This window comes from Sycon ciliatum, chromosome 3 (assembly GCF_964019385.1).
Source record: "Sycon ciliatum chromosome 3, ocSycCili1.1, whole genome shotgun sequence".
In the NCBI taxonomy this organism is placed as follows: Eukaryota; Metazoa; Porifera; class Calcarea; order Leucosolenida; family Sycettidae; genus Sycon; species Sycon ciliatum.
In genome coordinates this window covers 23,352,604-23,373,224 of record NC_088645.1, presented here as the reverse complement: position 1 = coordinate 23,373,224, position 20,621 = coordinate 23,352,604, and the positions used below count along the sequence as shown (strand labels likewise).

The 20,621-nt window shown below is 47.6% G+C and overlaps 2 protein-coding genes and 1 non-coding gene across 3 annotated transcripts in view; all 3 read left to right on the top strand.

Moving 5' to 3' along the window:
- The first annotated feature begins 5,125 nt into the window (after positions 1-5,125).
- On the top strand, positions 5,126-18,968 carry LOC135811796 (U4/U6 small nuclear ribonucleoprotein Prp31-like). Its single transcript, XM_065325039.1, has 16 exons — positions 5,126-5,480; positions 5,923-5,980; positions 7,126-7,209; positions 8,022-8,119; positions 8,591-8,691; positions 10,393-10,444; positions 10,868-10,985; positions 11,426-11,478; positions 11,959-12,063; positions 12,538-12,637; positions 13,050-13,167; positions 13,887-13,959; positions 15,502-15,630; positions 15,848-15,943; positions 17,028-17,078; positions 18,128-18,968. The coding sequence occupies exons 1-16, from the start codon at positions 5,310-5,312 to the stop codon at positions 18,185-18,187; spliced, it is 1,467 nt and encodes a 488-aa protein (XP_065181111.1). The 5' UTR covers positions 5,126-5,309; the 3' UTR covers positions 18,188-18,968.
- Positions 14,817-14,979, top strand: LOC135813211 (U1 spliceosomal RNA). The gene has a single exon (XR_010553011.1). It is a non-coding gene; the product is annotated as a U1 spliceosomal RNA (small nuclear RNA).
- Positions 18,969-19,714: 746 nt separating the features above from the next.
- LOC135811798 (1-phosphatidylinositol 4,5-bisphosphate phosphodiesterase delta-4-like) overlaps positions 19,715-20,621 on the top strand; it is a 31,376-nt gene continuing 30,469 nt past the window's right edge. Inside the window, exon 1 of the mRNA XM_065325043.1 lies at positions 19,715-20,528. Coding sequence (XP_065181115.1) covers positions 20,460-20,528 — 69 coding nt within the window. The 5' untranslated portion in view covers positions 19,715-20,459. The remainder of the gene's footprint in view (positions 20,529-20,621) is intronic.

Below are 20,621 nucleotides of genomic sequence, written 5' to 3'. Positions count from 1 at the left end.
GCGCAGACCAACGCGGATGTTGGCTAGCTAGCATGTGCACGAGAGAGATGCGGTCGCCACTTCCGCTGTCGACTTGACAGTCATACATGTAGCTGGGACAGCATAGCAGCACTAGTATAATCGTCAGTAGTCGCACCGTCCGTACCCGTGTGGGCTGTCACTGTGCTGCAAGTGCAGGTTGGTGTAAACAACTCTCGATCTCGAGCTCATTCTCGATCTCATCCAGTCGTACATTCTATGTTACGTACAAAGTCATAATCAGATACGATATTCATTTTTCAGGTTCCGGGCCATACCAGTAAGCATTACTACAGCCAGTACAGGTACTAATAGTATCAGAGTTAGCTCTGCAGCCTGCAGACTCGTCACCCGACACATGACACGTGAGGAACACAGATCGAAAGCGGTGCGCGCCGCGAGTGTTCCTTGACAAGCATCAAGAGTGACGGAAATGTTACGCATGACCTTGTTGCCACGCTATCGTCCACACCTACAGCGTTCCTAGGATTCTTATCTACTGTCAGTACTGAGTAACGACGGTACCTACGTGTATACTGTACAATCTATCTGCTACATTGTACTTGTACATAATCATTGTATAAACAGGCATGGATAGATGATTAGAAAAAGTCAACGCATGTAATTCATCATTACTGAGTCTCAGACTCTCAGTCACTGTTATCAAAGCAAATCATTACTTCGAAGTATTATTTTTGCCATAGCATAAGCAGGCATGGATGATTTTACTAGTAACTAATTACTACCACATTGACTCAGATGGAGAGCCAAGGTTTAATTTATACAAAAGGGAAAGACCAAGGAACTACAAGTATTTAGTTACGCTATACTGTCCACTAAGACCACCAGTTACTAAACAATCAGCTCATTGCTCATTGCTGATTGTTTAGTAACTGTAACTGGTGGTCTTAGTGGACAGTATAGCGTAACCTGTAGTTCCTTGGTCCTTTCTCTTTTGTATACCTCACCACAATGACCATTGTACTTTTGTGCAATGGTCGTGTGCATGGGATGGGTACGCGGGCTAGCGCTAGGCCATGCTAAGCAGAAGCACGTGCTGCTTGGATGGTGTGAAAAAAAGAAAAAAAGAAACACAGCTGCATGCATGCAGGCATATGCGCATGTGGATAGGAGAACTCCATGCAAGCACACATGTACATGTATAATCATGGTATTAGATAATCCTAGTACATGTACAGCAATGCTGCATGTACAATCATCTACATGTACATACATGACTGCAGCCAACCTAGCTCCGTGCATGACCTGACCTTTGCAATACTTGTAGATAGATGATCCGCTTGACAGCACTAATGCCAGTAATGGAATCCGCAGCGGAAATGGCACCAATCTAATAAGTCAATTGTTTGTGAGAACATGCACACACACACACATAACATGCACGTGACGTGTTTCCTCCACTCCACTCTCCAGGCTCTCTCCATCATTAGAGTAGAGATCAAATTCATAATCATACAGTTGTATTATAAAATAGCAAGCGGACTTTGGTACTAATATCGTAGCCCACATGAAACGGCAGAACTGGCCACATGCACAGTGACATGAGCACTTCAGCTCTAAAGCTTTCGAGTTTCGGCTAAAATAACAAGACAAGCTCGGCAGCTACATTGTACATTGTATCGCACAATGACGTCTTCTCCTGGATCCTGTCCAACACCAAGAACACTGGATATACACACTGGGTAGAATCATTGGAAATCCGCACCGAAGTGCGATAGTGCGAGGACACACGTACATGTACATGAATTGTACATCATCATTTTTGCGACTTGCTCACACAAGGTGCAGTGCATGCATAGTGCAGTGTACTAGTGCGTGCACGGTATCCTGGCACAGACTGACAAGTGAAACTAGTTACTTCCTATTCAGTAAATTTCATCAGCTGCATGGTTGTCACTTGGTTGTAACTTCTCAACACAATAATAAGAATTAAGATATAGCCGTTGGTAAGTGGCGTGTGCTGCGACCTTGACGTTACTACGAGGCTCACAAGTAAAATGAACAATGGCAAGAGCTATGGGTAATACTAGGAGGTGATCATCAACATGTACATGATTATACATGTTGCCGGCGTGGATATCAAAGAGGCGTTGCGGAAACATTCTCCAGAGCTGCACCACTCTATCGACGCCCTAAGATCGAGCGGATATGCGGAGCATGTCGAGTACGCCAAATAACAGACCAAAGAAGGTACTAGTAAACAGAAAGCGGAGAATCATTTTGGTTTAAACCCGGACCATACAGCGTAAATGTCGCCACAGACATTGATGGCCGGTTCCGAGTTGAGAATTGTGAGCGAGCACTTTCCAATGACCTCGCCACTTTCCAAGATTTTCAGCCGAAACACCCTGAAAGCCAGCTACCGCACCATGCCTAACATGAAGTCCATCTTCACCGCACGTAACAACAAAATTATCAAACAAGCCCGTGCCACACAGACAACGGCCACCCCGGGGGAACGAGACAGCGCCATCCCTATAAACACAACACCTGTCACCACTCCCACCCGAGCAAACCCAGCTTCTGCAATGCCACATGAAGCAGCGGGAACGGAAGGATACACACCAACTTAACACCACCACCGAAGCCAATGCTCCTACTCTCTCGGACACCGATATACCCCCAGCCAACCAACTGCAGTAGGAGGTCAAAATGTGTAACTGCAGGTCCGGCAAGGGAACCTGCCCGCTCGACGGACAGTGATTTAAAACAGATGAAAATCATTTACATGGCGGAAGTTCACGTGGCTTCCGACAGCGCCCCACCCAAAACCTACCATGGGCTGTCCGAGAACACACTCAGGCAGCGCCTAAACAACCACAAGACCTCATTCCGTCACAAAAAAAAGTACGAGAAAAGCACACAGCTGTCGAAACACGTTTGGAAGTTGCAGGAGTCGAACAAGGTCTATACGTCGAGTATACGATCTATCGGTTGATCCGATGCAGGGCGCTTCCCTACACAAATACCACCAAGAGGTGCGACCTGTGTGAGTGTGTCTAACAAATTACATTGATACGGAGATACATGTACAAAATGACTATGTACATGTACATGACATTTTGTACATGTACATGTACATGTACATGTACATGTACATGTAGACCAGGGAATCGTACCCAAGGCACGGGCGGATAACGCTATGTGGTGCTACTAGCACTGCTATAGACTGTTATTTGGAGCGATTATGCTAGTTTTGTATGTATGTACATTATACATGTACATGTATAATGTACATTGTAACAATAGCGAAAGTTCCCAGATTGCCTAGAGTGCTCAACACCACAAGGATGGAGCATTACCACAGAGGCGGAAAAGAACAGCGACAGCCGGCTAGGTCATTGCTGTAACACTGCGTTTCATGCACATAGCAAAGCTAAGGCAATCCTCAGACAACTGATAACCTGCACATTATCTGGGTCCAAATGTATACCCAGGCAGGCACATGTACATGTAGCTAAAAGAGGGCGCGCAAAGTGAGTAAAGCGCGAAAAAGCAGGTGGCATAGCGCGCAAAGGTGGCAAAAGCGCGACATTAGTGTGACATTTCAAGTGATAGGTTAGTTAGGGAGACATGGTGCGGATGGTGTCGGTTATTACATGGGAGGTGAAAAAAGATGCGGCCTATGCTTGCGGAAAAGGTCAAAAACATCCGCGCTGACGCAGCCACGCTTAGGCACCGGCGGATTATGCTCGAAAAGGTGACAGATTCTGCTCGACAAGCAGTGAAATTGGCAGAACCATACAAACCTTATGGCGGGCAATTCCTCGAATTCTGCTCCATTTCTTTATCCACATAACATGCATGAAACTTACCGGAAAAAGTACCGGCATTATTATCCGCTGGACCCTAGCCACGCTCCTCAACAAAAAATCAGAATTACATTATAGTACTATCAAAATGTCGACACCAGAATAAGTTCTACCTCTCGCGCTACGGCACTGGCGCCACTTTTCACCCGCATGCCGCCACCAGGCTCAGGCCAGGGCCTGCCTGCTTGCCCGCCGTCACTGTGACTTGACTGTCACCCCTCCTTCTCTCCCTCATTTACTCGCTTTACTCACTTTACGCGCCCTGTTTTAGCTACCTGCCTGGGTCACATGATAAATTTGGACTTTTACAATGCTAGGCTAGCAGTGCTGATAGTGCGACAAAAACCGCAATCCTTGCGGTGGGAAATAATGACTTCCCTATGCGGTCACTCGGAATATGGCAGTATCACAGGGCGAAAACGGTGAAAACAAATGCTTCGAAGTACTTACACTTTCATTACATCAGTACAGAGGGCTGACAGAGTCGCAGGGAGCAACAGTGTGTTTCTCTTCGCTCTAAAATTAAAAACAGCGCTACCTTTCACGGTAGTAGAAGTAGTAGTACCCGTGCGTAGTTGTAGTAGTAGTGGGAGTAGTAGTAGTAGTAGTAGTAGTAGTAGTAGAATTTATTATTTTGATAGGGAAGGCCCTACAGACGTTGCCGTCTTGTTACAGGGAACCCTAAGTGGTGCCAACAGTAACACTCAACAGACTGGACGTACACTATTGCCAGTTTCACTCATCGATTGTGCTAGACAAGGTGACATTATTTTGGAGACTTTATGCTAGGGCAGTGCCTGTAGCTGTCTTCCCCACATGGGTCATTATCCACGACTCCCTGATACCTGTACATAGTCATAGTCATTGTATGATCATGATGATATGACCCAACTACTTGTCCCAAGTCACCAGACTAGTCACCCAACTCCTCGACCTTGGTACTTGGTACAGTGTTTACAGTAAAACCTGTCAAGGCGACCACTCGGATAATGCGTTGTACACTGGTATTTTGACGACTCCCTGATGAGTGATGGTAGGCTGGGGAGAAAATACATTTTGGGATTTCCCCATTCTGGCATTCAGTTGCCATAGGATAGCACATGCACAACATGTGCATGGCCGGTCGACCGCCTCGTAGATCTACGATCGTGGCGGTCGCGTCGATGACATCGTACGACGATCGTGGGGTGTGAAGTGACGTCACGCATTTGGAGACTCCGAAAAAGTCGTTGAAAAAGCGAACGAAAGAAGAGAAAAAAAAAGATCACCAATCTGATCGTCTGTCCCACAACATTTACAGCACTCATTTTAGGTATTCGTTGAACATCGACCCTCCATCGAGATAATTGGCGATCTTGTATTTCTAAACTTGTTGGGGCTGTAATCCAAGCTCTCTGAACCCATTTCCAAGCGTAGTTCCTCCCAACTTAGTTCGAGTGTGCCCGACTCTTTCTCACCATGTCGTTGGCTGACGAATTGCTAGCCGATTTCGAGGAGCTGGGTGACGATGGGGAGGATGACGCCCAGAAGCAGGACGCCGAGGAGGAAGAGGAGCAGCTGGAGGAGATGATGATGATGGGCGGAAAGCTGAACATCAAACAGATTGCAAAACTGCATGGCTCCGAGCAGGTATGCACCTTTTTTTGTAGGGACACACATAATTATTTGAAAAATCATTAGTTTAGGGAAGGTGAAAGCACAATATCATATCCACACCTTACTTCAGGCTAAGTGCGTTTGTTTGGACTACTTACTGCCAGGGAGTCACCGGTATTGTTTGCAAAGTTCAGTAGTAACCCTAGGGCTAGCCATACATGCAAGTGTCCTTCGTCATGTAAAGAACGCGTTCCGCATGTTGTGAACGTTGGCATGGTGTTACATGCACGTATGCAGTCCCCCCCCCCCACACATACACATACTCTTGCGCAAACACACACACACACACACACACACACACACATGCACACACACACACACACATGCGCCCTCTCACATCCTCGCAAACATTGCTGACTTCTGCAGTTCTGCTTGATCTAATAATAGTGTTGGCTTGTTTGTTTGTGGAATGCAGCTGACAAGAGTATTACAGGAAATAAGCAAATATGCTGGGCAGGAGCGGACAGATCCTGGTGAGTTCGGACTACCGGGTGTGTGTGTGTGTGTGTGTGTGTGTGTGTGTGTGTGTGTGTGTGTGTGTGTGTGTGTGTGTGTGTGCGTGTGTGTGTAGGGATTCACTGGCCAGAAAAAAGCCACTTCAAAGCTGTGTGGTGTAGACCAGGCTGAATAGTGGTGGTCAATTCTTCAGCCTTGCAAGCTGTTGAATGGTGCAATCCCAGCACAAGTTGCTATGGCTTCTGCTGTAGCATCGCTATCATCGCCTCTGGCGATGGGCGTCCAATGGTCAATGGTGTGTGTGTGTGTGTGTGTGTGTGTGTGTGTGTAATCTATGGTGCTAGTAGAGCTTACTGTAAATCAACAAATTTTCGCTGGCGATTTAATTTCGCTGATTTCGCTGCTGGGTACCAACCGGCCAAAGTAAATCGCCGGCCAAAGTTGGTCATAGAGGCAACTGATGCATGGATGCATGTGAGAGCACCAACTACTGATCGATTTCTTTTTTGAAAACCCTAATCGGCCAAAGTTTAATGACGGCCAAAGGTTTCATTTCGAGATCGGCCGAAGTTTCTCACCGGCCAAAATTTGTTGATTTACAGTATATCAGATCCACTCTGATTTAGCCACCCACATTAGTAGCAAGTATTACCTTCACTGGGGGCAGGGGTAAATACAGTTGGATCCCGGGACGGATACCTTGATGCCGCCAATCCTTTTTCTGCATCTTTTCCTCGCCCACTTACTGAGGTGTGGTGAGCCCATAAGTGGGATCCTTTTCAAGTCCAACCAGAGTTTTGGGGACTTCAGGGGGTGTCGGCCGTTGGGCGGTTCAATAGCCTATTGAGTCATCTTTCCAAGATTCCTTTTGAGTCTCTCCCCCCTCTCCCGGGGAGACCCACGTGGCCAGTTTTGGCAGTGAGCAACAAGTGTGTGTGTGTGTGTGTGTGTGTGTGCGCGTGTGTGTGTGTGTGTGTGTGTGTGTGTGTGTGTGTGTGTGTGTGTGTGTGTGTGTGGATGCGTTTGTGCTTTCTTGTTTTGATGTGTGCTGTGACAGATTATGTGTTTCATGGTTGTGTGCATGTGTGTCCGTATATTTGTCTATCTGTATGTGTGTGTGTGCATGTGCGTACGTGCACGTGTTTGTCTCCCGGTTTCTTAGTTGTTGGCCCAGTGGAGCAAGATCCTGAGTACATGATTATCGTCGAGGCAAACAATATAGCTGCGGAAATTGACAATGAAATTGGTAAGACCATGTCTATGCATAAATGTATCATGTTAATGTATGTAAAAAGAGAAGAAACACATGAGAACGAGTTATGCAGCAACTATCCACGACTGGAACAAGATGATAAACGGTCAGAAGGGGTCCTACGTAACCATGAACCTTCCAAGTTGGAAGGCTGTTGGTTTGCGCACTGGAGATGTGTTAGAGCTAGGTCTCGGGTCGCTGAATGTCTCAGTAGCCTGTCAGTTTTGTGCCCTATTATCGCACTTTCTGACCGTTTATCATCTTGTTACAGTCGTGGATAGTTGCTGCATAACTCGTTCTCATGTGTTTCTTCTCTTTTTACATTTTATTACTGGCTCAGTATCAGAGTTAATGTATGGGCAATTTTTTTTTCTTTTTTTCTCTGATAGCCTCTTGCATGGGCAAATCAAAGTGATACAGCTTGTGTTGAAGAAGAAAACGGAGTTGAAAGTACTATGCTGTGAAACACACATGAGGCATGATCAGGGCATATGGCAGCTGAAAAGTACGAAAAAATGAAAGAACAAAATTGGGCAATTTGCCTCATATTGCCACCTCTTAGTTCACATAATATGGACGGAATTAATATTTAATATTTGATGTCCTTCCTGTACCCATGGCTGTACATCTCCCTCTACAAGTTGCTCTGTTGTGTGCGCAAGTGTGCAGGTGTCTGTGTGTGTGTGGGGGGGGGGGGGGGGTGCGTACACCGCTACGCGTGCGTGCATCTGTATGTGTGTGTTGTGTGTGTGCGCGCGCTTGCCTTACTCACTGCGATGTGTTGCACTTTTGCTTTGTGTATTCAGCTGTGGTTCACAAGTACGTAATTGATGAGTACAGCAAGAGGTTTCCAGAGCTGCAGTCACTCGTCGTGGCACCACTGGAGTATGTTATGACCGTCAAGGTAAAGACAATACAGAGTGTGGTGTGTTGGCAGATGACAGATAATGGTGGCCTCCTTGTTTTGCTCTTAGCCTTTCGCCGGTACTTTGGTGTTCCTCTGGCTCGGTTTTTTGAATTCTCTTCACTGTGTAGTATGTATGTGTTGGGGGGGGGGGGGGGGGGGGGTGGTAAGTGCGTGTGTACGTATTTGGTATGTAAATGCGTAAGCGTGTCCTTGTGGTTGGCACAGCAATATTCCGACTGGGCTGCGATAGTTGAAATTGACCTTGAAAACATAGTCATGTTTGTAACTTGACATGGATTTTTGTCTTGACCTACACTACCCCAAATCGATTTTTCCCTAACCTTACGCCGATGTTCGTAATATTATTATGTGGCGTGCTTGTGTGTGTGTGTGTGTGTGTGTGTGTGTGTGTGTGTGTGTGTGTGTGTGTGTGTGTGTGCGTGCTTGTGTGCTTGTGTGCATTCTTAGAGGCTGCTCAATGACCTAGAAGTGACCAAGTCTGAGCTGGCTGAAGTGCTGCCACCAGCCACTATCATGGTGGTATCCGTGACTGCCTCCACAACTCAAGGGTAAGCTGATTTGATTTACTAGTACAGTCGTCCCTCTCTAATCCGGCACCTTTTGCTACGGCGTTTTCTGCTGGATTAACGAGGGTGCTGGATTAAGAAATCCTGCCCTTTGACCCGGCCCTACCCAATTGCATGCATGTATCATATGTCAAAACGCAGGGTTTTTCCGTGTCGACCCAAGTATTTGGTGCATGGCTTTATATTCTCAACTGTTCTCCAGGAATATACACAGTGATAAAGTGATAAAGTAAAACAGAGAACATGTTCACATGTCCTCTTGCACACACACGCACACACACCTGAACATTGGCAGGACACTACTCCTTGCTAAAATAAGAAAGTATGGTTGACTGCTTAGCCGTTGTCTCCTGGACAACATTGACCCTCTTGAGAAGGCCACGCAAGCAGTCGACATCATGCAGGTCGAACGTTGTAGTTAGTTGTAGAACGTCAGTAGAGTCGGTCAGTGTCGTGCAATGTTATCGCATGAGCTGATTGTTTAGTAACTGGTGGTGTTACTGGACACAAGAGTACATGAAAACCGGTTTTCATGTACTCTTGGTGGACAGTGTAGCGTAACTTACTTGTAGTTCCTTGGTCGTTCTCTTTGTATAAATTGAGTTAGGGTTCGGAAAAGTCCACACAACCAACCGAACTGAACTCTCCCGCGCGAGGTTGAGTACAGTTGTCAACTGAACTGAACTCTGAAGAGTAGCCTGGCCTGGCAAGGAGTGCACCTGTACGGTATGCGATTTACGACTGCCGGATTATGAAATCAAACTACGTGCAGTTTGAGCGATTCGTTTCAAAAAGTCACTGCCGGAGGCGGAATTCAAATGCCGGATTAAGATGTAGGAATTGAACGAAAAAAATCGGTTTCGTCAGAAAGTGCGCCGGTTGGCAAGGGTTCCGGATAAACAAGTGCCGGATTAGAGAGGGACGACTGTATACTGGAATTTCACAAATTTTCAGTGTACTTTTATTTTGGTACTTTCGGTGCATCTGTTTCATACCTAAAATGTCAATATACCGAACAAACACTATCACACATAATCCAATAGGGAACAGCTTCCCTGTACCTAAAATTTCTGTTCACCTAACCTGGCCTTTTGCCTTCATACTCAAAATATTGAGCACCTAAAATTTCTGAAGGTAGGGTACTCTAATTTCAGAAATTTTCGGTGCTCAATATTTTCGGTATGAGGACAAAAGGCCAGGTTAGGTGAACAGAAATTTTCGGTACAGGGAAGCTGTTCCCTATTGGATTATGTGTGTTAGTGTTTGTTCGTTGTATTGAAATTTTAGGTATGAAGCAGATGCACCGAAAGTACCGAAAATAAAAGTACACCGAAAATTTGTGAAATTAGAGTATTCCGTCGTATAATTATTGCAATGTTATGTTTCTGGAATAGCTATTACTAGCCTCAGATACTTGATGTGTTTTGCTGATTATTGTCTGTTCTGATGAACTGACACACATGTCTTTCTTAGATTAGACTACCGGTATCTGTGTGCATCCGCCGCATGATCCATTTCCCCTCTCTACTTCCGTGTGCACGTGTGTATGTGTGTGTGTGTGAGTGTGTACATGGTGTGTGTATGTGCATATGTGTGTGTGTGTGTGTGTGTATTCACGTGTGTGTGTGTGTGTGTGCGTATGTGCATCTGTATGTGTGTCTGTGTGCATCTACCTGTGTTTAGAAAGCGACTTCCAGCCGACGACATACGCCGAGTGGAAGAGGCTTGTGACATGGTGAGTTGGCGTTACCTTAGCTACTGTAGTCGCTGGTGGGGCGTATGTACAGCTGATTTTTGTTTTGGTTCCCTCCCTCTCCCCATTGTCCATATTCTCTTCTTTTGCTTCGCAGTATAGAGTGGTTTCACATCTATCACATGACCATACTGGCCAGCCATGTTGGTTCCAACTCCACACAACCCCCTTGCATCTATGGCCGTAATTGCTTTCTACATTGTAGTAGTTTCTACACGAAGTTAGTCACATGACAAAGACGTGACGCCACTCGACACTCGTTGGGTGGCTATGATATCGTTCTATGAATTTTCCACCTATTTTTAAATGAGTATGTGTCGTCTTCTGTTTGTATTCATAGTTTCCATCATAATGCTGTGTGTAACTTATTGTTGGCCTCTGTTTGTTTTATCATTATTGTAATAGGTGCTGGAACTGAATGAAGCCAAGCTAACGATCTACCAGTACGTCGAAGGCAGGATGTCCTTCATCGCGCCGAACATCACCATGATTGTCGGAGCACCTGCCGCTGCCAAGCTTATGGGTAAGGGAGGGCTTCTCTCCACAAGTGTTTTCTCTGGAGGATGTCATGTGGACAATTCAGCGGCCTTGCAAGCTGTTGAATAGTGTAATCATATTCCGAGCGCACAAGTTGCTATGTCTGGCACAACGTGTTTGCTATCATCGCTTCAGCAATGGGCATGTGGATATGGATGTGGACACGATGTGGTTGTGTGCTGTGGTGCCACAAAGTATGCGTTCTTCGGCCCCTCGTCCACGGGTCTTGAGCTCCCTGCATGCCTGCCGTGTCTGCGTGTACTTTTCTCACAATGCTAGTTGTAGACTCCACTGATTTGACTGTGGCCATCTGCTATATCAATAAAATACCAGCATTTTCAGGCAAGGCCCACCATCAGCACCTCTAGCTGAGAGTGGTGTGAGAATGTACGTATATACTTTGTCTGTGTCTGTGTGTGTGAACAGGTATCGCTGGAGGTTTGACGGCACTCGCCAAGATTCCCGCCTGCAACATCATGGTCAGTTGTACAAGTACTCGTAGCTGCGTTTGAGAATAGAACTTCAAACTGCCATACTGAATCATGCAATCATTGCACTGCCTCTTTTCTCAGGTATTCTGAGTGTAAACAGCGTGCTACTCAGAAATTCGAACTTGGCCATAATAATGTCCTTCCAAATACCTTTGCTTATATTGCCCTGCAGTGGAACTTCAGTAGAGCATGCCTCCACGGGAGAAAACAAACCTGTACTCTTTATCAGTTGTACTCTGTATCTGAAAGTTGCTGTTTACATTTCACTCTCTTCATCTTGAAATCAAGTTTTAGTTGTTCCGAGTGAAATTGTTATTACCTGAATGGCCTGCTGACTGGCTGTATAAGCTCTATTCACTTATGTGTGTGTTTGCGTGTCTGTTTGTCGGTCTGTGTGTGGTGTGCGTGTGTGTCTGTCTGTCCATACGCGCGCTCGTGTGTGGTGTTGCCCCCCCCCCCCAATCTCAGGTTCTGGGAGCAGCACGTCGCCTCCTGTCGGGTTTCTCCTCTGCACAAGTACAGCCGCACACTGGCTTGCTGTTCTACTGTGATATCGTACAAGGCGTGCCACCGGTGAGTAGGAACACACACTTACAGTCCATTCATTGGAAATAGTCCCGCTGGCTTTTGAAAGTCTGATTTGGGCTGAATTGAGGATCAAAACCCCACTTTAAATCTCAAACATTTGGGTTTGGGATCTGCTTCTCTATACATTTTGCCATAGCTTACGCTTTCGTATCTGGCTTGCAAGTGTTGAGTTTCAGAGAGAGAAAAGAGCAGTACGAGGCACGTGGCCTCTAATTTCCTTCCACTTGTAGCTGTGCTCTAAGATCCCTCAGATCACGATGTGCTGATATGCTCTCTGTGGCTGTGTTTTGCGTGTTTGTCTGTGCGTTCGCATGTTCATCTGTGCGCTTGCGTGTTCACCTGTGTGTTTGCGTGTTCGCCTGTGCGTTTGCGTGTTCGTCTGTGCGCTTGCGTGTTCGTCTGTGCGTTTGCGTGTTCGTCTGTGCGTTTGCGTGTTCGTCTGTGCGTTTGCGACCACAGGACTACCGTCGCAAGGCTGTACATCTGGTCTCGTCCAAGTGTGCACTGGCAGCCAGAGTGGACAGCTTCCACGAGTGCATGGATGGCTCCAAAGGCCAGCGTAAGTTCTGCTCTAGCACCACAATCACAGCGCGTCGGTCACGAAATGATACTGCCTGCGTACAAGTAGTCTTTCCGACTTTTCTCACTCGCTGTTTACCTATCTTCACTGTTTTCGGCATCAACGGAATGTTGCCTTTGATATGGATGAGGCAGAGCTTGTGACAAGCATACTACTGGGATTTTCTGTGCTCTCAACTCTTGAGAACGACTAACAAACAGCAGCTTCATTGCTTTCATCGCTGAGGAGCTGCATCTGCGCCTTTGGCCGAGTCTCACGCGAACCATGACATTTTTTCATTGCGGTCCTGGGCTTTTGTTTGTGCCCAGGCCAGCGCGATCCAGAGTTGCCATCTCAATGCTAGTACAAGTATGCTGTACGAGTCTGTTATTCTTGCTTGCTCCCTGTGCAGAGTTCCGAGAGGAGATCGAGGAGAAGCTCGCCAAGCTGCAGGAGCCAGCGCCACCCAAGCAGCAGAAGGCACTGCCCCGTCCCGACGACGGCGTGCGAAAGAAGAGAGGTGGCAGAAGGTGAGCAGTGTTGAATGACTGATCTTGTTGTTGTTCTCAATGGAGAGTTGTTTGTCCCAGTGCCTCTCGTAGTCATGTGTGGAGGCAGTGCTTGCTTATTCTATGTCCTGCACGTCGGCCCGAGTGGCCAGTGGATGGCTGTCGGGCCGCATCCATGTACGCCGTTTGGACCGTGGGGTGTTTGTGAAACTGTGAAACAGACACGGCTGCAATTCCGGGGGAGAGCACCCTACTGGAGCGCAGTGTACCGTAGTGTGTATAGGTGAGGTTTTCTTTGCGCATACCATACCCGGTCACCTGTGCACGCAGCATGCACAGTCGTGTTTTCGTGGCGCTGTTCTCCAGTCAAAGCCCAAGAAGACGCTGTCTTTGGTTTCGTGCAAGTAACAATGCGCTGGTATGCGATGCTTACGTGTACTATAGGTTACAAGAGGTGTTTGCCAATGTTCTCTCTTTAGTCTGGAGAGAGTGTTCGTGACTCAAGGCATCAGCAGTACCCAGCATGCACCCCACTGCTGACCGCGGGCAGTTAGCCCGGGCCTGGTCGTCCATGCGGGCCAAATCTCACAGGCTGACACTGTAACACTGCAGCAAATGGTGGCGTGTGTTCTCCTGTGTGCACTTCTGACTGTTCTTCTGCATGACAGTGACTGCATTCATTACATAATGGGCTGACTGTATTCTGTATTCTCTATGATTGTGTTGAATTCACTGTGCAGGGTGCGGAGCATGAAGGCCAAGCTGGCTGTATCCGACATGCGTAAGCAAGCCAACCGGATGACATTCGCCGAGGTAAGCCATCGCCCCACTCTCTACATCTACATTGTACCTCCCATGCCAAATGTGCCCTGCAGCTGCCATATTAGGTCATGCCAGTGTCTGGGTGTGAGGTCAAGTGTCCTGCCTCAGTGCACTCAGGTGGTATGCCAGTGTTGTGTCGACAGTGCCTGTCAGTGTTCTGTTCGCTGCATACCATTGTGAATTTCCGGCCGGTTTTGTGGCATGCTGACCACCTCGGTACCCTGGGCATGGGTGAGAATCCACGTATCCATGGCAATGTGCCCTCTGGCTGCCATATTAGGTCATGCCAGTGTCTGGGTTTGAGGTCAAGATGCCTGCCTCAGTGCACTGAGGTGGTATGCCAGTGTTGTGTCGACACTGCCTGTCAGTGTTCTGTTCGCTGCATGCCATTGTGAATTTCTGGCCGGTTTTTGTGGCATGCTGACCACATCGGTGCCCTGGGCGCCATGGGCAAGGGTGAGGATCCAGGTATCCATGGCAACTGTGCACACACCTAATAGGCACATATGGCCTTTTGCACCAACCGTTTAGACGGCTTGGTGTTGCACATCCGTGTGTCTGCTTCCTGAATTCATAGTGTTCAGGTGGCTTGTGAATGTCTGACTTGTGTACGTTTTTATTTGGACTTTGGACTGCTCTGGGGCACATTCACATTTCCATGGCAACGGAGCGCGTTATGTTCGGCATGCATGGACGATTGTTGTGTATTGCTTCCGTTTTCTTTTCCATTGTGGATTTCTATTGTTTTCTCGTGGTGCACTTGTGTGACCATGGAACCAGGTTTTGCAACTATATCCACTGGGGAAACTTTTCTTATATGACCCTTTATGGTTACTTGACAAAACTTCATACTTACCTGGCACAGGGGACGCCGTGATCAATAAGGCGGCTCCCTCAGGATGAGGCCTCTCCACTGCACTCCGTTGGGGCTGAGGCTTGCGATTTCCCCAAACGTGGGAAACTCGGGTGCACAATTTATGGTAGAGGGGGTTTGCGTTCGCGCAGCCCCTGCTCTATAATCAATCAAAAAAGAGGTAATTATTAGGGAGCCACCCACAATCTCGTCCTTTCATGGTCGCATTGTTGAGGTGGCGCTGTCTGTAGTAAGTAGGTCATACGACGCAGGCCGTGTGCACGCTGTGCAGTCAATCCGTACTGAATTTATCTTCGAGCAACCACGAGCTTCACACAGTACAAACTTCGTTGCACTTTGCCATACGATTTTCTTTTCCTTGCTGTAAAGTCAAGGTGGGGCACTCTCGCGGTGCTTTGTGGTAATTCTGATCATTGTCAGTGGCTAAAAAGTCATGTGGGTCACGCAACCAGTTGCTTGTAGATTTGTGCAAGTAACGTTAGTTGTACCCAGCTGAGCAACTGCCATGGTGCCGTCCGCATTGAGGCACGTCAGCATGGTGTCGTCGCATCGCAACAATGCTTCTGTGAACCCTGCAGTCTCAGTTTGTAGAGTGTGTGATGACTCTGCTTGCATGAATGTCTTCCACTCTTCTGTTACTTGCGTGTGCGTTTGCCTAGATCAATGAAGATGCGTACCAGGAGGACCTGGGTGTCCATACAGGAAACCTGGGCAAGGGTGGTACTGGCAAGCTGCGTGCGCCCGTCAACGACAAGAAAACCAAGGTCACCATGTCCAAGCGGTTACAGGTGAGAGATTCTGTGTGCTGTGTGTGTGTGTGCGCGCGCGTGGGTGTTCAAGTCTGGTGTGCCTTTTCTGTTTTTGCACTATCCCTTGCCTTGAAAAGGTTGGAGCGACTTCATTGCCTTATGATCGCCGATATCTAAAGCAAGGGATTGACTGTATGGCTTAGTGCGCTTGCATAGCTGACGCCATATTTCTGTCTGTCTGTTGTCATTTACGCAGCGTGAAGTTCAGCGGCAGCAGACTTCCGGTGGCCGTACGTCAATTCGCGGTGCTGTGTCCGGTACAGCGTCCAGTGTTGCTTTCACTCCTCTCCAGGTTAGTGGGTTGTTTCGTCGCGTGGGCAATTGTGTTCGTTCGTGCTGCTGGCACTTGTTGTTGCCAATGTTTTGTGTGTTCGTGCGGCTGTGTTTCTCTGTGTCTTTAGCTCCGCTGTGTTTGCTGTGCTGTGTGTGTGTGTGTGTGTGCGTGCGTGCGTGTGTGTGTGTGCAGGGATGAATTTATTGTTATATCTTTGCATAGCAGTTTCTGCTATACAAAATCACAATTGTGTAGCAGTCTTTGATTTTGAGTAGCATTCTTCTGTGAAGGTTGGGTGTTTACCACATTGTCCTTCTTGAGAGTGATGCCTGAAAGCCCATTTGCAAAAAAACGACTGAATCATACATGTGCACGCAGATTGAGAGCGCCTGCACCACATACACTGCACTGTATGCATGTTACTTGACAGCGCAGGCTAGGCATGGATAGTCTGCATGTATCGCAGTTTTCTGCGAGTCATGGTGACTTTTGAGTAGCAGTAGATCGATTTTGCATCGCAAATTGCGATGCGATACAGGATAAATTCATCCCTGGTGTGTGTGTGTGTGTGTGTGTGTGTGTGTGTGTGTGTGTGTGTGTGTGTGTGTATCGTTGCTATAAAGTGAAAACCTGTGGGTGCACATCCAGTGCATTTGCAGATTTGCGTGCTTCTCTTGCGACGGGCGTATACATGGTACATGGTGTGTGTGTGTGTGTGTGTGTGTGTGTGTGTGTGTGTGTGTGTGTGTGTGTGTGTGTGTGTGTGTGTGTTCTATTCCATCTATACTGCTCCTCTGTGCTTGGTTGCTCCATGCGTCGTGTTGCTGCTTTACCTGGTTCCGCCGTATCGTCCCTTAGTACTGCTCCATCTCTTGCCATTGTTCCATTTTTTTTGTCCTTCTTCGTCTCCAGTCCTGTTGCTACTCCATCTGCTCTGCTGTGCTATATGCAATGCATCAGTGGATGCTGTCGCAACCTTTTATTACCTGGCCTTTCTGTGATTTGTTTCTGGAACATTTGGATTATCCAACTTGCTCCATCACATGGCGCACCCACTTCTCTAAGTCGGTGTTATTGCTGTTCCTACTTGCATTACCTGCAGGGTCTGGAAATTGTCAATCCTCAGGCGGCGGAAACGACGGCACCATCATCGGTGAGTGGAGCGGTGCTTGGAGATTTCTTTTTTGCGCTGCTTTAGTTGATTTGGAAGCGGCTCGTCTATTGGCAATGAGACATGTTTGTGTACCTGTGCTGGTAATCTCACTGCCTACACTGCTCACCGCACTGCGTGCGTTTGATTATGCCCGCGGACCGATGTTGAATCCGTTCATGAATCGCCCCTGGCCATTTACAGCACCCGATCGATGTGAGTAGGGTGAATGGATTCTGAACCGATTCCAGGGCTCATGACATGAAATCGAACAACGAGATTCCTTCCATGAATCGATTCATGGCAGTAATCGAAATAACGCACCCACTGATACCGTACTGGCAATATATGTTGCCGCGTAACACGTAACGCAGGGGGGTGCGGCGTAACGCGGGACCAGGCTAGTGCGACAAATTTTCGTTGAGTTCGTAACGCGCGTCCGGCGGGGTGCGGCGATCTTTTCATTGCAGTTTGCACTGCAAAAAAAAGGCTGAAAACTGTGAAAGCACGTGTACCGCGTGGTGAAAAGTTCAAAACTGGACGCAGCAGGAAGTCCTGACACTCGCTCTTCCCCTATGTCACTTTCCTTTTGATGATCTTTTTGTGAACAGATCACTCTGATAGTTAAAATATACAGTCTTCTATTGATATCGTTGTCGCCCTTTGCCGTCGGGTTTGTAACAGATAGCAACTGAATTTCTGTGCCTTCAATGTGGATGAAAAGAAAAAATGATGTGGCAAAAGCAAAAAAATGATGCGGCAAAAGCAAAAAAATGATGCGGCAATAGCAAAAAAGTGATGCGGCAATAGTAAAAAAGTGATGCGGCAATAGCAAAAAAAGGACTGCGGCAATATAGAAACCTGTGTAACGGCTCCTGTGCGACTTTGCATGTAACGCCCTGCGTGCGGCAAACATGTGCCAATGTAACGCTTCATGGCCTCACTGCGGCAACATATATTGCCAGTACGGTATAATGTAATGCTCAGCAGAACTATTTTCTAATCTTGCTTTGCTTTGCTTCCTGTGTGCCTGTGTTCTAATGCTGCTGCAGTCCAACAAGTACTTTGGTGCCGGTGGTGGATTTTCCCGCGTCAAGCCGGGCGCAAGCTAAGGATTGAACAGCGCCGCCGATGGCTTGTAACCCTCCAGTGCTGAGCTGGTCCGGGCTGTAATGCTGGCATAGGCGTGCGAGAGTGCTACCAGCGATACGCTGCTTGCTGGACCACGACTGTCTAGTGTGCAAAGCCCTGTCCACTCGCTGTAATGGCATTGCAGCTGGTACTCTTGTGTTCAGCTGAATGCCTTATGCCCTCTACTGCCTCCTCCGTGTACGAGTGTACATTTGGTACCATGGCGGTATATGTGTCAGCCGTTTGTATGGAGCATATGCGGTAACCAACGCTCGCTCGAGGCCACATCTAGACGCTGCTCGTACTGTGCTCACATCACCCGACTTGAATGCTTATATTCGGCTCACTTGGAGACCAGCATTCTGTTTGTGTGGGTGGCGTGTCTTATAGGGTCGGGCTCGGAAGAAGTTTCCATTTGGCCGCTGGCGGCGAAGCTGGAGACTGCCTTGGTATGCATCCCATGCCTGTGCTTGTGTTCGGTATCGTGTGGCTAATCGTCATCCTTGACAAATGTGTGTTCTTTCCACGGAACCACCCGAAAGCACACATGCGTATCTATCACGCAAGTCACGCGAGTAATCTGTGAAAAACTTCCACTATGCATACCCTGCTCATGAAATTTGTTATTAAAAAAATCTTGCTCGTGTCTCCGTTTTATGACGGCGCTCAAGTCTTGCTTCTCAATCGGTCATTTTTTTATGCTCACTTGTTTAGTTTTGCTGTTGAATGCGTTTAGTTATTTTAAAAAAATGTTTTCACGGATGGACTGTTTCTGTTGTGTTCGGATATGTGATGATGGTACAGGCCCGTGTGTGCCCGATTATTGCGTTTGTTGATAGTACAAGGCTGTATGCGCCCAATGCATGCGTTTGTTGATGGCACAGGGCTGTGTGTGCCAGCCAGATGAATGTGTTTGTTAGTGGGGGGGGGGGGGGGGAGCTTGTGTTAATTGTGTACCCAGTGGATGTGTTTGTTGCGAATGTGCAGGGTACTGGTACATACATGTAAGAGCAGATCTACTCTTGCTAGTAGAATGCTAGATCATGTGCAGATACGAAGAGGCACCACCCTCCTGCCATACCCCTCCATAAATGTATGGGTACTTGGCTCAGTAGTACAGTACAGTACTTGCAAGGACCACAACCCGCCCACCCACGGGTCCGTGGGCTATGGACTCTTGCCATTTCTGGTAGATCTACCGTTGATGATGATTGACTTCAGTCTTGTAGATCTACATGATTGTATTGCCACTATTGGTAATCATGGTAATGGTAGGACTAGGGAGTCATAACTGCACTGACGAATCAGTACTGTCAGTAGTCGACTCCGCGATCCGGTTGATGTGCGGACAGGCGCGGTTGTACGTCGCGACGTCGTTGTACAGTACTACACACACAAAAACACGTGGAGCGTAGAGCAAGCACGTGGGTCATGCAGACCTTGCCTTGCTTGAGCTACACACGTAGTTGAACTAGTTACTTGAAGACGGAGTTCGTCCATAAATTCATCCTGGAACTAACTAAACTCCTTGCACTGTTTGTCGAATGCTTCACCGTGTCGAGAAAGTACAGCCCTCTTCAGTTGAGTTCTTTCAAGCAGATCATGCAGTACTGCATGGTGGCAGTTATTCATCTCCGCGCGCACACGCCACAGACATAGATCTACGGGGGAACATGACATGGATTGCTGCATAGTGCATGGCACTAATTCTTCATTCTTTGTGCGCGAATGGGCCACAGCATGAGTGCTTTCGATTGCTCTCTGTTACTTGATGGCGTTGTCCAAGGCAGCCAATGACCTCTCAATCTCTCCGCTTCATCTGTGGAATCGGCGCTTGTACAGTACTAGTACTTGCCAGGCCGGGTATTTCTCCATGCCGTGTGCTGCATGTGTCGCCAAATAAATCAAAACCTTGCCGCAGGTGTCGACCACGTTCAGCAGAATAGAAAGGCCTGGCCCACTGCACCATGCACGTGAGACCAGCACTCGAACTTGAAGGTTGCCAGGCCGGAGCAAGCTAGAACAAGTACTAGCTGACTAGCTGATCTGTGCGATTTCAGGCTTCTCCTTTCCGAGTATAGTCATCAGTACCTCGGCATAAATTCCGTCCTTCGAAGCATCACTAAAAACCAAAGCACCCTCTGTCCCTCAACCTCCAGGCTTTATTTCATTTCTCAGCTTCTGCAGGCGAATATTTGCCAGGGTGTAGTGGAATTTGAGTTGAGAATCTTGTGATCAAGGAGTACTAGAAACATGTTCAAGCGGCTGAAGAAGGCGTTTGGCCGTGGCGACTCGGAGGACGAAGATGGCTCGCCAGAGCAGGTACGAGGCTCTCGATTTGTGTTTTACTTCCCTCCTGCACATACTGCGCACACCTGAGCTGGACGTGGTTTTCAAGAGGCTCCAAAGTTACTT

What these genes read in the sequence shown, in the direction of transcription:
- LOC135811796 (XM_065325039.1), top strand. Translation starts at nt 5,310, where the DNA reads ATGTCGTTGGCTGACGAATTGCTAGCCGATTTCGAGGAGCTGGGTGAC. An exon ending in AAGAAGAGAGGTGGCAGAAG is followed by an intron (nt 13,168 to 13,886) that starts GTGAGCAGTGTT and finishes TTCACTGTGCAG; the next exon opens with GGTGCGGAGCATGAAGGCCA. An exon ending in AAACGACGGCACCATCATCG is followed by an intron (nt 17,079 to 18,127) that starts GTGAGTGGAGCG and finishes ATGCTGCTGCAG; the next exon opens with TCCAACAAGTACTTTGGTGC.